Genomic DNA, 18169 nt, shown 5'->3' with positions numbered 1-18169 from the left:
AATGACCCACGTAAAATGCTGTGCTACACGTGCAACACAGCATTCTTAACCTAGCCCACAATGTCTGTTGTGTGGATCAAGCAGTCAACAAATCGAGCGGTCATTTGGAAGAGTAAGAAAATGTCAGCGAGACAACTCAAAGGCGAAATCCATTAACACCAATATAATGGAATTCATTGCCCTTGACAATCAACCATTCTCTGTCGTGGGTGATGTTGGCTTTCGCGACTGGTTGAGCACCGGTACACACTACCAAGTGAGCTATTTTTCAGATGTTACCCCACCGGAGTTACACAGTAATAGGATTGAGATGTTGGCCTACCGGAGATACACAGTAAAAGCGTCACTGCTATTAGTTTCACGACATACTATGGAACGCCGTTTGGGTCTTTCCGTGTCAAAAAAGATCAAAGTCAAATTACACTAGTTAACAATAACACTACTTGATGCATTAAATAAGCATTCGTTTTTACACATCAAATAACACAGTTATATTATAGAATGCTGTGTGTTCTGAATTTGCACGTGCAAGCCAAGCGCCACCACAACTATCAGTAGGACTGTCAAAGCTGTACCAAAAAGTCTGCAAACAAGCAAACACCAGCCACGAACGATATGTTTGCAATACCGCGTTGGTAATAAAGCATTATTTATTTGATCGCAACTTCTGGGGTAGCTAGCTAGCTTTAGCTTGGTATCTAGCTAGCACCAATACAACCAGCCCGAAAACAATGACCAATAGAAACTGCAGTCATTTTCATTATTCTTAGCAATGATTTAGGAATCCTTGTGAGTAAGTATTAGCTAGGTAGCCACTTGTTGTTCGCCTATTGAAATTGAACTTCAGTTCATGAAAATAAATAGCTAGCCAGCTACTCAACCCTGTTGCCCAAAGCTAACGTTATAAGCAGCCACCTAGCTTCAACTGGCTAGTGAGGCTCGACCAGAACTCCAGGCCACCTTTGAGTCTGACTGCAGTGAGCCTTTGAGTCTGACCTTTGAGTCTGACCTTTGAGTCAGACTCAAAGGTGGGCTGGATGTGTTTCTGGGATGGGTTAAGTTTCCTCCGGTTACAGAATTGAATGGTCCTTTTTGGGCAGTGGAGAAGAGTTGCATCCGTCAGAGACAGTGTCACAGCCTTGTGGTCAGAGATGCCTAGCTCCAGGTCTGGACATCCAAGATCAAGGGAGGCAGGGACATCTCCAGGGATAATATAGTCAGTCTGTCCACGGTTGTGGGTGGGAACATTTACATATTGCACAAGGTTTAGAGAGAGTCCAGAAAGTTAAGAAAGTCAGCAGCCATGCTTGGGTGAGTCAACATGGATGTTAAAGTCTCCCAAAATTAAAATGTTGGAGAAGGTGGGGCATACAGAGGTTAATAGTTCAGAAAACTCTTGAGATAAAAGAGGTGCTTGTCCAAAGTGACTTCCAGTCGTGTGCAGGGCCAGCTCCAGGGATAAGTAGCATTGTGGTAGCAGAATTGGGGTGAGCTGTTGTAACTTCTCAAGGTTTATACTCTGTTCTGTGTTCTGGAACTGTTGCTTGTATAAAATAACTGTTGTGTAACAATATGATTGTATTATTACCTCCCACTTTATAAGGGGCAGAGAACTACTTACTCTTCAAGCTAAAGCTATTAAATATTCACTATTATCCCTTCAATAGCCTCTGCCTAGAGTTTTTGGATACAGTTTTCCACAAGATTTGGTGCCGTGACCTGGATGAGAGCAACCTGACTTCTTGACCCGTTTCACTTGGCTTTGACCCAGGCATCCCTCCGGTCACAACTAAGAAGAGACATTCAAAAATCTCAAAAGTCTGTTTTCCAGTCGAGCGTTAATGATAAGAGATTTCTTGTCCTCCTCATTCATTAAATGTTGGGGTTAAATTTGGCAGAAATAGTTTTTTTTAGTTTAGTTCATTTTATTTTTACAGGGACAGTGCACATTAATCAACGTTTCAGTAAAAGTGCCGGTTTTAGCCAGCCGGCTAATTTTCAACCTCAGTCCCTGGGCAGGTTATTAAAAACAATTACAATATAGACAATAGCACCATAGAACAAGCAAGACATAGCAACATAGGACAAGCAAGACATAGCATACAGACAGAGCAACATAGAACAAAAAGCAGCAAGACAAAATTCATAAAAGCAACAAAGTGTTTCCACACCTCACAAGCTACAGACAACAGACAACATGGAAAGCGGCAACACACAGCTAGGGACCATGTTCACAAATCTGATTGACCTTCAGCCAGGTCTTCAAGCATTTTGTGAAAGTGTGATATGTGGTGCAGTTATGTGTGTCTGGTGGCAGTGTATTCCAGACATGGGAAGCTCTCACAGAGAATGCAGATTTACTAAAGGTGCTTTTCCTTAGGGGAACTATACAGTCACCTCTCATGGCAGACCTTGTGGACTATTGAACTATAATAATTCATCTGGCCGGTGAACAGTAGAACATAAGGAAATTGGTTCAGAGGATCTAAGGAAATTGACCCAGAGTTAACATTGATCAATGGGAGCAGAGTAAAACCTAAGGAAACTGGTTTAGAGAACCTAAGGAAATCGGTTCAGAGGATCTAAGGAAATAGATGCGGAGAGTAAATCTAAGGAAACTGATTTACATTATGTGTCTCCAATAGTAGGGATTGGATTACCTACAAACACGTGAAATATACTATTAGAACGGTATATTAGAAGAAATTGGATAGCCTGCAAATAAGAATTGGATAGCCTACAGCAGGATTTGGATAGCCTGCAAGTAGGAATTCAATAGCCTGCAATTATATATATAATGAGAGGGTTATCAAGTCCTTTGTGTGCATAATAGGTTACCAAAGAAGTATTATAATATAAGTAATCGGTTTGCACACATGACAGGGTTATCATGTCGTATGTGTGTATAATGGGATTGTAGAGAAGTATCATAATATATATAATTGGTTTGCACACGAGAGGGTTATCAAGTTGCATGTGTGTATAATGGGTTACCAGAGATTTTGTGTAATAATAGAGGACTAAGAAATCAATTAGAAATCATGGGTGGTAAACCCTCTAAGTGTACAGTTGAAGGTGCTGATGCAGTTAATTTTAAAATCGCCTCCGACGACAAATATCATCGCCATGTTAATCAGAGCTTTCATCAAGAATTAAATCAAGCTAGGAAAAAGCCACAAGGTGCAGATAAACTGGCCCCTCCCTTAGCTCCCCGTACACAGCCTCAATCCCCAACTCCAGTGGTTTTGTATCTTCCACTGGAACACATAAAATTGAAATGTCCTTCAGATTTTCCTCCACCTCCTCCTCCAACTCATCGAAGTACAAACATTGTAAACGTTTATTCCTGCACAACTGGAGATGTTGTACATCTAGTCCAGAATTGATTAGGATGCAGTTGCTGCACCCAATTGGCTAGGGACGCTGATTGGGAGACCCCCACAGAACCTGCAAGGGAAAATAGAAGCCGTAACAGCAGTAGTGTTACACTATTACCCTACTCGAGTAGATTGGACCAATATTACATCCTGTGTTATGACTGATGGTGAAGATGCCCATGGTTTCTCGAGCAGGATGAGATACATATTTTTCAAGCACTCCGGAATGGCCCCCTGATAAGCCAGCAGCAACTTTTTGCAGGCCCTAGCAGATTTGTAAAACAACAGGTTTCATATTTTGACTAGTACAGAACGCAAGCCATATGTCAATATAACAGGTCTAGATGATAATATCGCAAGTGAAAGGAGCTCTGGGATTGTTTACTTTAGTGTCTATTTTGCTTAATTGGACCCTGAATCATCTGTCTTCAGTATGATTATGTATACGCATGGTTTTATTGAGGCTTCCTGCCCAAAATGCAGTAAGCTTGATTAAAAAAGAGAGTGAGGTACATAGGCGTAGTAGTACCAAATATGACATTTTTAGAACTTAAATAAAATTGTGAATTTTTAGGATTGATTAAGATGTAGTATAATGAAACTAACTGTTTATTTTCTCTTCCAGGACTGATGGAATGTCCTCTACTAAGTATTCTGATGAGTTTAACAATGATTCTGAATCTCTTCCTTTGAAATGCTTCCTGAGGCTGCTGCCTTGGGAAAGCAATTAGTGAAATTCTGCAGTACTATAAAGTATAAAGAAGGTACCTGGATCTGGCTGTTAATTAAGGGAGCTCCCAAATTAAGTAGGCCTGGCAATTTGTTTGTTTTTGCCCTACGTTTAACCACACAACAGCATACACACGCAGCCCGCATGTTATGAATATGTGTAGTGGTGTTATTACTGTCTGATTTATTGTGTGTGGTTTTTCTATTTGGCTTTAGTAGGTTCTTCACGGGTTAAAAAGGATGCACCTTAAATGGCACACAAATGTCAATTTCTGAAGTGTCTATTGTCTGAATTTGGATTGAACACATGTAAGTTCTCATGATAAGAAATGTACTGAAGAACCCAAGGTTACCCTGGTGTAGAGAATGTTAGACAACAATGAGTCTGAAGTACAGCGAAAGAAAAGAGACTCACTTAATGGTGTTGAATGACCTCTGTCCTAACCTTCTGGTGAGGTCTGATCACCCTCGCTAGAAAGATCAGTGACATTGTTTAAAATTTAAATATAATATGTAAACGCTGATACTTATGAAGGGTATTGTTGTTGATACAAATCTCACCAGATTTGTGTTTATATACCTAGCCTTTTTTCTTTACCATTTATAATTAATCAATAGTTCTAATTCTGAATCGGATGGGCGAGAAGGAGAAAGACAGAGCGCTGACCCTGAACTGTGAAGAAAGCACAAAGGGAGGGGCAGGTGAGCTACTCACACACAACTAGTGCATGAGTGGTGTGAGGGAAACCTGTCTCTAGTCTATTTTACTATTACTTGAATTCCCTTATGGGAAACAATTATTTCCTTATGGAGTTATCAAGAGTTGTAATTCTAATTTCATTTGTTATTCTGATTTGTTTATTTTTATTTAACCGCCACTGTTGGGTTACCTTGGATGCATGAATCACAGTGTGAGTCATGTGTCCAATGGGGGAATGGTAAGTGCTTGTGGAAGATAATGGTACGCACCCAAATGTACGTAACAATCGCAGCACAAATCTGTGCCCAATGTCCAGTACTACTTAAGTAGTTTCAGGGTTATCTGTACTTTACAATTATACTTTGGACAACTTTTACTTCACTAAATTTCTAAGGAAAATAATGTACTTTTTACTCCAAACATTTTCCCTGACACCCAAAAGTACTCGTTACATTTCAAATGCAAAGCAGGACCTATCAGGAATCAAGGAAAGACCCAGATGCAGCCATGTCGAATTGACAATGGTTTAATATTCCAACAGGGGCAGGCAATAGACAGGTCAAGGCATTCAGGAGTCAGTAAACCAGAGGTGGGGCAATGGTATTGGATGGCAGGCAGTCTCAGGGTAGGCAGAGGTCAACAATCCAAAGGTGGTGCAAAGGTACAGGATGGCAGGCAGGCTCAGGCAGAGTGGTCAGGCAGGCAGGCTCAGAGTCAGGACAGGCAAGGGTCAAAACCAGGAGGGCTAGAAAAAGAAAAAGAGAAAGAGAAAGAGAAAAAGAGAGACTGGGAAAAGCAGGCGCTGAGAACAAAAACGCTGGTTGACTTGACAAACAAGACGAACTGGCAACGGACAAACAGAGAACACAGGTATAAATTCACAGGGGATAATGAGGAAGATGGGCGACACCTGGAGGAGGGTGGAGACAATCACAAGGACAGGTGAAACAGATCAGGGTGTAACAGGGCTAGAAAATTGTCCAATTCACACACTTATCAAGAGAACATACCTTGAGAGGTGCGAAGGTAGGATGGCCTCACTGTCCACCTACTGGCCTATAAAGACCACCAGCCTTCTACTCCACCAATGACTTTGATGACAGAATTTGCCCACAAGAAGGACCGCCGCTTCACCTTCCTGTTCAAGTGGGCACAGCACAATAAGGTGAGTCCAAAAATGCATTGTATGCAAAAATTATGTAATATGACAGAGAGATATGTATACTGTAGCTAAGAAAGTAATACTAAGGGTTGTGTAGTAAGCTGTTAACAGCCCATGTGCCTCACCCTAATAATTTGGTCCCTTTCCCCCTCATTACTTAGCCTACTGTGCTGACTTGGTGGTGCACATCAGGCCTATAGCCTGTTTTAGAGAAATGTCCTCATCGAATATTGTAAGAGCTTTCATTGTCTGCTTATATGCCCCTTTTATTTATACCACGGTTCTGATTTGGTTTACAGAGAGAATACTGTAAGAACGGCCCATGTTCTGAATTCTGTCGCTGTACATTTCAAAAGTTCATAACAAATAGTTATATTGACAACGTCCATCTTAGATCGCTCATGAATGTCTTAATCAAAATTATGGATTGTCTCTTATCCACTCATCGTTCCCTTATGCCATAGTTTGTACATCTCAATTGTCAGCAGAAACCACGTTTGTTTAAGCAAGTCAGCCATATCAGCTATGTTTTTTTTAAAGGCAGTAAATGAGTTAACTGTTTTGCTGCCAGACAAGGCTCCTGATAGCCAGGTGTAGTGGTGGTAAGGATTCACTCCATGGTGCTGAAAAGAAAACTGCTGTTGGGACAGCTTTATGTAGGGCGTAACAGTTTGTGGGCATCGTTTGTCACTGTTATAGTGCAATTAATGTATTGTTTAGGGTTGTGTAGTGCAGTGGCTTTGTTGGCATGCAACAAAAAAAAAAATGTTTTTTTAGCCCCACCAAGATTTACATGCTAAAATCGACACTGTAACCAGTGTATAGTAAAATGCACTAAAGAGGAACAATGGGTACATATTGAAGATACGCATGGTCATCCCCAGAATCTTTTCACATGTCTATTTTCAAAGGATAAAACTAAGAACATAAACAACATCATAGTTAAGAACACTATAACAATATGTAAGAAAATGAAACGTATTGTACAAGAACAAATATCACTCCCTAAAACACAACTCTATGGAACAATCCTTTCATAGTTATTCCGAATTCACCCATAAATTGGTCCACATGGAGAACTAATGTCATAGAAACCGTAAATTACTTGGTAATAGGAAATACATGCATTTCCATGACAGAATTAAAAAGCAATGTTGGACTGACCAATGTAGATATTTTCAAATACATGCAACTTAAAAGTTTTGTATGCAGAAATTTCGATTTGAAATCTTTGGACATAAGAACAATCTTGAGGGAATCCTGTTTGTCTCAGAAAATGATATTTATATGATTGCTAAGATATACAAAACCTTGGAGAGACCGATCCAACTGACATTCCCTAAGAAAAAGCATAAACTATTGGAACAAAGACTTAAAAATAACTGATATTGGCACAAGATGGAGGGGATGTTGGAACGTAACTAACTAAATTGCAGTTAACGAAAATGGGTGCTTAATCCTGTATAAATTAATGTATAGAATGTATTACACAAGAGACAAAATTCACAAATTCTACAGCACAATAGCAGAGTTATGTCTTTAGTGTAAAACTAATAATGACTCAATAGTCCATGGCTTCTGGGAATGCTATAAAGTCCCCAAATTATGGGCAGAGTTAGAAAGTTGGCTGTTGGAAGTATTACAATGGAAATGTACTTTTAATGTGTCTGTCTGCATATTTAAAGATATGGCATATGAAGGTGCAGTGAGATACCCAATGGGTTGGAAGATACTTTTCTCGTCAACACAGACTTAAAAACTGGAAATCAACCAGCCCTCCATCGTTTACTCAATGGAAAGGTAAAATGCTTATTATCTAAATGTTGAAAGTGTGTGGGTGAAGGAGATAAACAAAATGGTCCAGTTTGAGGCCATGTGGCAGAGAGTGATGTGGGTGCTGGAGCTGGGGTGTGAGCAGCTGGTCTGGGGTGGTGATGTGAGTGAACAAGTGACTGTGTGGGGGTGGGTCATGTTATGACTCAGCAATCTTACCCTCCTCCCTCAAAACCTTAAATTAACATTATTTTATAGTAGACCTACCAAAACCAGTCTACTAACGTGTGTGTACAAAAATATATCGTTTTTTTTGTAAGATTATTTATTAATTATTTTACAATACAATGGGAAAAAAATACACATACACGTATAATAATAATAATCTTTAAAAAAAAATATATATATATATATATATATATATATATATTGTATACATACTTAGTAGACTGGTTTTGGCATGCCAAATTAAGAATAATGTTCATTGAAGGTTTTGAGGGAGGAGGGAAAGATTGCTGAGTCATAACATGACGCGCGCCACACGGTCACGTGTGTTCAGTCAACGTTAAATCTGTGAACTAGGACATTTTGCACACTCAAACAGTGGATGCTTGGCGAGCGGATTGAATTGACCGTTTCTCACTAACGTTATAAGGAAGTGATTCAATCACGGGGAAATATATTTAAGTGTAATTGCTATTCTGAATTAAATAGGTATTGCATGGGGTAACAACCTTGGCATTTCTATTCCGCGCGTGGGACATTGTATTAGCTTTCTAGATAGCAAGAGATATGTGAAGGCCTCCCCTTTTTTGTCTAGCTAGCTAATAAGTATCAGCGTTACAATTTAAATAACTACATCAGTGTTAATTTTGCTTGAGTTTTGTTTTGTTGAAAGTAATTAGTTAGCTACATTGCTGAACTTGGCTAAATAACGTTAGCTAACGAGCAAAATTAATAGCTAACGGTAACTTAACAAAATAGTACGCGCTAGTCTCGCTGTTGGTGCCGAACGCTTGTGCTATGGGTTTGCTGTCACAAGGGTCACCGCTCAACTGGGAAGAAACCAAAAAGTATGCAGACCATGTCAGGAAGCATGGCATCGTTCAGTTTCTCAACATCTATAACAAGGTGAAAGAACGACAGAAGGATGTATTGTTATGGGGCGATGAGGTAAGGCTGCCATGGCCGAACTTTTACATAAACGTATTTTTCATTACATGTGATCTCAGTAATGTCAGTCAGTGAGTGTGCTCAATCACCAGTGAAGATGCAACTATGTAGACAACGTGCCAACTTGATTGTGATGATGAAACGTGTAACCGATTTACAGTAACTAGTGTTGATATCAGTCACATCTGGGCATCAGTACAGTAGATCATACAAATGCTTCCATTAATCACACACATGGACAGGGGTGGAAAGAGTACTGTAAAATCCTACTCAAGCAGTAAGTACTGTTACTTTAATTAAATTGTAATCAAGTAGAAGTAAAAGTACTGGTGTAAAAAAAAAAAAACGAATCAACTAAAAGTAAAAAGTAGCACATTTTTAAAATGTACTCAGAGTAAAAGTTACCAAGAAAATAATTAGCTATTTTGATGGTTATTTTGTATTCTCCTTTTATAAGAACTTTTACAAAAACTTTTCTATATACTACTGTATATGTAATATTGTTTACATGTAATGCTTGACAAGCTATATGTTCCATAAAACACCAGAAAATAACCAAGATAAGATTCGGCACAGCTGATTTTAATATTAAATCTTCAACTTCACATATACACATTTTCAAAAGGCATATTTTTTTGTGGAACTGCCTATTGAACACTTAACTCACTCCAGTTGTCTCTGAATTTGCCATTCAGTTTCAGTAGGAGCTGATTTTCTAAGTTAATTGAGTCTATCCTAGCTCACTTCGCAGTGAAGCGTAGTCCAGCACAGCTACAAAGACGCTCACAGGCGGCAAATTCTTTATGTACGGAAACAAATGAAGTAAATCCATTTCGTCCAATGGACTAGCAAGATACCCATCCAGCTCCCCTGTACCTTCTGACCGTTTGGTTGTCAGTGATGAAGAAATCCTCTTCATCAGATGAATGCTGCCTTAGATGAGCAGTCTCGTCCTGTGTGATTGTGTCAAGATGATTCTTCAGGTACGCCAAACCTGTACATTGGAAACAACACAACATTCACATATTCAGTGTTTCAGCATACTCTGTATGTGGCTGGCAACACAATCATATTATTGGCATTGCAATAGCTCTAACAGACTTCCACTCTTGTTATTCTGAGATACTGAGATTGATTTGAGTTGTTCAAATACATTCAGACCCAACAAATTCTCTAATGAGGTGAGTCCATGTTTGGCTGTACCCAAACATAGTTATATGAAAAGGTTATTGTCCAGCACCTGTAATGCTGGACAGTTATTGTCCAGTACCTGTAAATAATGGGGGAAAAAGAAAACGTATAAAAAAAAAAACAAAGAAAAGACTCAGACTAAAATATATCATCATATGGACAATGAGGTTAAAAACCTTTTGGAGTAAAGAAATCATACCGGCTGTGATGACATCAGCTTTGTCAGTCCAAGACGTCTTCAACTTTGGCAGAAGGTTTGCAGCAGCAATAAGCTGTGGCTCCTCCATCATTTCTTCAAAATGCTTTTGGAGACTGTTCTGAATGGCTCTGATAAGTGGTAGGTACATTTGGCAAGATGCTTCCAGCCTTTGAAGTTTTGTTTTTAGTAAGAAGATCACTGGCAGCAGCCACCACATATGCGTGTTGATCTCAGACTGTAGAATGTTCAAAGCTGAGACCAAAGGCTTCATCACTTTGAAGTTCTCATTCAAGAAGGACATTTCTGCCGGGCTCAGCCTGAAAGATTAAGGTAAATGTAGTAGCTCTTAGAATTCTAAAATTTCATGGACAATAAATATTACTGTAATAGGAAAACATAACATTGATTCAAAGAATTGCTACTCACATTTTCACTTTTAATTTTTCACACTCATTTCTTTTGACATCCTCCCCCTTCTCTTGAATGATATGTGTGATCCTCTCCACTGCCAGGGAAGTTGAGTTTCAACATGTTTGATTTGGACGGATGAACTGCAGTTTGCACTCATTCTCTACAACTTCAGCAGCTAAGGTTGACCGCCCCATTTTATTCCACATGGCTTGGCATTTGGCAAAAGATGACCTGGACAACCTTTTGTAGCTATCACTATTTGTTTCTGCCAACGCAGAATCTGTTGCAATGAGGTTCAGCAGGTGACATGCACACCGTTGATGCTGAGGGAGTTTATATTCTAGGCCACTGTCATTAACCAGGATGGAAAATGGGTCTTGGTATTCAACCTGCTCTGCTGGCTCTTCAGCATCTAAGTCTTGGTCTGCTGACTCTACTGCCTGGCTCTGCTCACCAAAAACATTGAATGGTTTGATGAAGTTTGATCCACTGTCTGTTGTGGATCTTATCACTTTCCCTCTGATCCTGTATGCACAATGGATGTCATCGAGGGCACCTGCAAGCACATCAAATGTGTGGGAACCTCTCAATCTCTTGCAAACTAATGTAGCAGAACGTCTCACCAGAGTTTCTTCATCTGTCCAGTGACATGTGACCACGATGTAACTCCTTTGATGAGCTGTCCAACAATCGGTGATGGTGGCAACATAATTTACCCTGCCAAGGTGCGATTGGCAGATTCATGTATTCTTGACGAACAGTAGGTCTGGAGATGACTTTGCATTGAGGATGCAGGGTGGTTGCCAACTCTTTAAAAGCTGGTTGTTCGACCACAGAGAATGGCTGTTGGCCCTCACAGATCAAATTAATGACAAGCTTGTCAACGGTTCCCTGTGAGACGCACCACGTGGATGGCTAGCTACTAGCCACTATAATGTCAATGCGGTTGTAGCCCGCACTACAGCTTATAGTTCCTTCAGCTGTGTAAAGACGTTGGTCAGGGTTAGCTTCTAACTAGCTAGGAACAGGATGAGCTAGCTAATGTTAGCATTATGCTACAGATTGATTGCAAATGGCTGATAGCAACACTTTGTTAGCCTACACAACAAACACCATTCATCGTGATAAAATATATTTATAAATTTACTTTTTGTACCATTACATGTTTCCTCAAGTTTGATGCAGAATTTTTGTAGCCAGCCACCACCATCTTTGATAAGCAAAGCTTGTTATTTATTTTTCAAGTTTATTAGGAAACCTGTTTTTTTTTTTCATGGCATGTAGCTACCTTTTTACAGCCAGAAAATCCTGTTACCGATCATCATTTAGTTTGCATACACAGCTATGATTGGGCTGTTTTTGTGCGATGCGTGGAATTGAATTGTATTGGTCCATCTGGTCATGTTACTTGTCACTGACAAACAAGTGAATATTTCTAGATGCTACAAAAGGTGCAAAATGTATGTGCTTGCCATGATATGTATCCTTTTTCCAGATTGTACTCTGTAATGGATAGTTTTGAAAATGTACTTAAGTGAAAGTACAGCCTTTGAAAAATACTCAAAGTACACAGAAAAGCTACTCAATTACAGGAATGTGAGTAGTTTTAATTCGTTACTTCCACCCCTGCAAATGGATGCTTCGATGTTTATACTCTGTCCATAAACATTGAACCCATTCAAAGCAGCTGACCAATGCATAACTGTTTTTGATTTAGACAACTTTATTTCAGTAACTTGTTTATTATTCTGTTATTTAGGCTATGGAACCATTTGTATGAATACTAGTCTCTTAGAAAATGGAGAGGTTTTGTTCTCTAAGATGGTTTACATTTCATGGGAACCTGAAACCCTCAATACGACAGACATTTAGAACATCTTCATCTAAAAGGGTTTGGTAACTAAGTGTTTCACTGAATAAATATGCTTATTTGTCATGGTTTGCACCTATTGAGATTTTATTTTGAGACATTTCTTTTAGAGGTCGACTGATTATGATTTTTCAACACCGATACCGATTATTGGAGGACCAAAAAAGCCGATATCGATTAATCGGCTGATTTATTTAAAAAATATATATAAAAAAATAATAATAATGTATTTGTAATAATGACAATTACAACAATACTGAATGAACACTTATTTTAACTTAATATAAAACATCAATAAAATCAATTTAGCCTCAAGTAGATAATGAAACATGTTCAATTTGGTTTAAATAATGCAAAAACAAAGTGTTGGAGAAGAACGTAAAAGTGCAATATGTGCTATGTAAGAAAGCTAACGTTTCAGTTCCTTGCTCAGAACATGAGAACATATGAAAGCTGGTGGTTCCTTTTAACATGAGTCTTCAATATTCCCAGGTAAGAAGTTTTAGGTTGTAGTTATTATAGGAATTATAGGACTATTTCTCTCTATACCATTTGTATTTCATTAACCTTTGACTATTGGATGTTCTTATAGGTACTTTAGTATTGCCAGTGTAACAGTATAGCTTCCGTCCCTCTCCTCGCTCCTTCCCTGGGCTCGACCAGCAACCAAACGACAACAGCCACCATCGAAGCGTTACCCATGCAGAGCAAGGGAAACAACCACCCCAAGGCTCAGAGCGAGTGAAGTTTGAAACGCTATTAGCGCGCGCTAACTAGCCAGTCATTTCACTTCGGTCACACCAGCCTCATTTCGGGAGTTGATAGGTTTGAAGTCATAAACCGCGCAATGCTTGACGCACGACGAAGAGCTGCTGGCAAAATGCACGAAAGTGCTGTTTGAAAGAATGTTTACTCGCCTGTTTCTGTCTACCACCACTCAGTCAGATACTTGTATGCTCAGTCAGATTATATGCAACACATATAGATAATATCTAGTAATATCATCAACCATGTGTAGTTAACAAGTGATTATGATTGATTTTTTTTGTGTTTTTGTTGAATTTGACCCCTTTTTCTCCCCAATTTCGTGGTATCCAATTGTTTAGTAGCTACTATCTTGTCTCATCACTACAACTCCCGTACGGGCTCGGGAGAGACGAAGGTTGAAAGTCATGCGTCCTCTGATACACAACCCAACCAAGCCGCACTGCTTCTTAACACCGCCATCCAACCCGGAAGCCTGCTGCACCAATGTGTCGGAGGAAACACTGTGCACATGGCAACCTTGGTTAGCGCGCACTGCCCCCGGCCCGCCACAGGAGTAGCTGGTGCGCGATGAGACAAGGATTTCCCTACCGGTCAAACCCTCCCTATCCCGTGCATCGCCCCACGGACCTCCCGGTCGCGGCTGGTTACGACAGAGCCTGGGTGCAAGCCCAGAGTCTCTGGTGGCACAGCGGACGCTGCAGTACAGCGCCCTTAACCACTGCGCCACCCGGGAGGCTTGATTGATAGTTTTTTATAAGAAGTTTAATGCTAGCTAGCAACTTACCTTGGCTTACTGCATTTGCGTAACAGGCAGTCTCCTTGTGGAGTGCAACGAGAGAGAGGCAGGTCGTTATTGCGTTGGACTAGTTAACTGGAAGGTTGCAAGATTGGATCCCCCGAGCTGACAAGGTGCAAATCTGTCATTCTGCCCCTGAACGAGGCAGTTAACCCACCGTTCCTAGGCTGTCATTAAAAGTAAGAATGTGTTCTTAACTGACTTGCCTAGTTAAATAAAGATTAAATAAAGGTGTAAAAAAACAAAAATGGACTGGCAACTAACGTTAGCCTGCCTTCTATGCTAACTTTAGCTAGCTAGATAACTTAGCTGTCAGTTGGTATCGGGTTGCTAAAGTCAACGTTTGCTAGAATAGTTGAAACTATTTTGATTAACTTATTGCATACGGAAAATATTCAGAATCCTTGACATTTCCACATTTTGTTACGTTACAGCCTTATTCTAAAATGGATTAAATTGTTTTCCCTCATCAATCTACACACAATAGCCCATAATGACAAACCGAAAACAAACGTGTTTTTAGACATTTTTGCAAATGTATTAAAAATAAAAAAAATACAGGCAGTTAACCCACTGTTCCTAGGCCGTCATTGAAAATAAGAATTTGTTCTTAACTGACTTGCCTAGTAAAATAAAGGTAAAAATAAATAAAAATACTCCAGAACGTTATGGAGAGTGATCAGATGAATTGCAATTAATTGCAAAGTTCCTGTCTGCCATGCAAATGAACTGAATCCCAGAAAACATTTCCTCTGCATTTCAGCCCTGCCACAAAAGGACCAGCTCACATCATGTCAGTGATTCTCTCGTTAACACAGGTGTGAGTGTTGATGAGGACAAAGCTGGAGATCACTCTGTTATGCTGATTGAGTTTGAATAACAGACTGGAAGCTTCAAAAAGAGGGTTGTGCTTGGAATCAGTTCTTCCTCTGTCAACCATGGTTACCTGCAAGGGAATACGTGCCGTCATCATTGCTTTGCACATAAAACGCTTCACAGGCAAGGATATTGCAGCCAGTAAGATTGCCCCTAAATCAACCATTTATCGGATCGTCAAGAACTTCAAGGAGAGTGGTTCAAGTGTTGTGAAGAAGGCTTCCGGGCGCTCAAGAAAGTCCAGCAAGTTCCAGGACCGTCTCCTAAAAAGTTGATTCAGCTGCGGGATCGGGACACCACCAGTACAGAGCTTCCTCAGGAATGGCAGCAGGCAGGTGTGAGTGCATCTCCACGCACAGTGAGGCAAAGACTTTTGGAGGATGGCCTGGTATCAAGAAGGGCAGCAAAGAAGCCACTTCTCTCCAGGAAAAACATCAGGGACAGACTGATATTCTGCAAAAGGTACAGGGATTGGACTGCTGGGGACTAGGGCTAAAGTCATTTTCGCTGATGAATCCCCTTTCCTGATTGCTAGGGGCATCTGGAAAAAAACTTGTCCAGAGAAGACAAGGTGAGCGCTACCATCAGTCCTGTGTCATGCCAACAGTAAAGCATCCTGAGACCAGTCATGTGTGGGCTCACTCACAATTATGCCTAAGAAAACAGCCATGAATAAAGAATGGTAACAACACATCCTCCGAGAGCAACTTCTGCCAACCATCCAGGAACAGTTCGGTGAAGAACAATGCCTTTTCCAGCACCTTGCCATAAGGCAAAGTGATAACTAAGTGGCTCGGGGGAACAAAACATTGATATTTTGGGTCCATGGCCAGGAAACTCCCCAGACCTTAATCCCATTGAGAATTTGTGGTCAATCCTCGAGCCTGGTGGACAAACGACTCACAAATTCGGACAACTCCAAGCATTGATTATGCAAGAACGGGCTGCCATCAACGGGCCCAGAAGTTAATTGACTGCATGCCAGGGCCGATTACAGAGGTGTTGAAAAAGAAGGATCAACACTGTAAATATTAACTCTTTGCCTCAACTTCATGTAATTGTCAATAAAAGTCTTTGACACTTATGAAATGCTTGTAATTATACTACAGTAACATCTGACAAACATATCTAAAGACACTGAAGCAGCAAACTTTGTGGAAATTAATATTTGTGTCATTCTCAAAACTTTTTGCCACGACTGCATATAACGTTCCACTGTTGACCGTGCATGTCAAGAGCAAAATCCAAGCCATGAGTTCGAAGGAATAGCGCTCCGAGACAGGATTGTGTCGCTGCACAGATCTGGAAAGAGTACAAAAAAAAACAGCATTATGCTGTGGGGATGTTTTTCAGCAACAGGGAGAATAGTCAGGATCAAGGGAAAGATGAATGGAGCAAAGTACAGAGAGCTCCTTGATGAAAACCTGCTCCAGAGCTCTTAGGACCTCAGACTGGGATAAGGTTCAACCTTCCAACAGGACAACAACCCCAAGCACACAGCCAAGACGATGCAGGAGTTGCTTCGGGACAAGACTCTGAATGTCCGTGAGTGGCTAGCCAGAGCCCCGACTTGAACCCGATCGAACAACTCTGGAGAGACTTGACAAAGCTGTGCAGCGACGCTCCCCATCCAACCTGACAGATCTTGAGAGATTCTGCAGAGAAGAATTGGAGAAAGTCCCCAAATACAGGTGTCAAGCTTTTACCATCATACCCAAGAAGACTAGGTCGCTTCCAAATGTGCTTGAACAAAATACTGAGTAATGGGTCTGAATAGTTATGTAAATGTCATATTTTTATTTATCTATATTTGCAAACCTTTCAAAAAAAAAGAAGTTTTTGCTTCGTCGTTATGGTGTATTGTGTGTAGATTGATGAGGGGAAAAATGAATACATTTTAGAATAAAGCTGTAATGTAACTATGTGGAAAAAGTCAAGGGGTCTGAATACTTTCCGAATGCACTGTACGTGTCTGCAAAACTGGGGAAATGCTGATACTTCGAGCCGTACCTGACATCTCCCTTCGTGCCATGTCAAACCCATGGAACTCCTCTTTCCAGGTCAGAATCAGTTTTTGTCCTTTTCTACTTGTATGCTGTCTTTTTAGCAGCTGGTTCAAGGTTTGGTAGTGGCGGTGGCGCTTTCTTAGTGCCTGGCCAGTATTCGGTGCTTGTAGAAACATTTTATTTGACAGCTACACAATATACCTGGATCATTAGCAGGATGGCGCAGATAGAGATGGTCAACTCGCTTTGAGTCCTTAGGAAACTATGCAGTATTTAGTGTAAGTATTATTTCTTACATTGTTAGCCCAGAAAATCACAAGTGTTATTACATACAGCTGGGAAGTACTATTGGATATCAGAGCAATGTCAACTTACCAACATTACGACCAGGAATACGACTTACCAGAATTAATCCTTTGTTCAGACCACCACCCAGGACCGTAGATCTAATCCCAGAAGCTGACTCAAAACAACGTCGCCGCAGAAGAGGCAGACTGAGTGGCCTTCTGGTCAGACTCCGTAGATGTACACACCGCCCACTGCTTCCGGGCATACTACTTGCCAATGTCCAGTCTCTTGACAACAGGGTAGATTAAATTATAACATTCTCTGTTTCACGGAAACATGGTTCTCTCGGGATACGTTGTCGGAGTCGGTTCAGCCACCGGACTTCTTCATGTGTCGCACCGACATATATAAACACCTCTCTGGGAAGAGGAAGGGTGGGGGTGTATAATTCATGATTAACAACTCATGGTGTAATCACAACATAAAGGAACTCAAGTCCTTCTGCTCACCCGACCTAGAATTCCTTACAATCAAATGCCAGCCATATTATCTCCCAAGAGAATTCTCATCAGTTATCGTCACAGCTGTGTATATTCCCCCTCAAGCAGACACCACGACGACCCTCAAGGAACTTCACTGGACTCTATGCAAACTGGAAACCAAACATCCTGAGGCTGCATTTGTTTTAGCCGGTGATTTTAACAAAGCAAATTTGAACAAGGCTACCTAAAATTCTATCAGCATGTTGATTGCAGCACTTACGCGGGCAATACACTCGATCACTGCTACTCTAACTTCCACGATGCATACAAGGCATACATGCATTCATCTTGCGCCTACCGAATCCACG

General features: G+C 40.6%; 1 protein-coding gene across 3 annotated transcripts in view; it reads left to right on the top strand.

Moving 5' to 3' along the window:
* The first annotated feature begins 8315 nt into the window (after positions 1–8315).
* LOC115113039 (glutamate--cysteine ligase catalytic subunit-like) overlaps positions 8316–18169 on the top strand; it is a 35698-nt gene continuing 25844 nt past the window's right edge. For 2 of the 3 annotated variants that reach the window (XM_029640239.2, XM_029640237.2), the window contains exon 1: positions 8842–8914. Coding sequence is in view for 2 of the 3 variants with exons in the window: in XM_029640237.2 (XP_029496097.1) it covers positions 8892–8914 (23 nt within the window). In the remaining variant the exon portion in view is untranslated. Of the gene's footprint in view, positions 8915–18169 lie in introns of all 3 variants that reach the window. The other variant, XM_029640236.2, reaches the window with a different exon arrangement.

This window comes from Oncorhynchus nerka, linkage group LG28 (assembly GCF_034236695.1).
Source record: "Oncorhynchus nerka isolate Pitt River linkage group LG28, Oner_Uvic_2.0, whole genome shotgun sequence".
In the NCBI taxonomy this organism is placed as follows: Eukaryota; Metazoa; Chordata; class Actinopteri; order Salmoniformes; family Salmonidae; genus Oncorhynchus; species Oncorhynchus nerka.
Note: the sequence above shows the minus strand (reverse complement) of the source record. Positions and strands in the feature narration are given on the sequence as shown.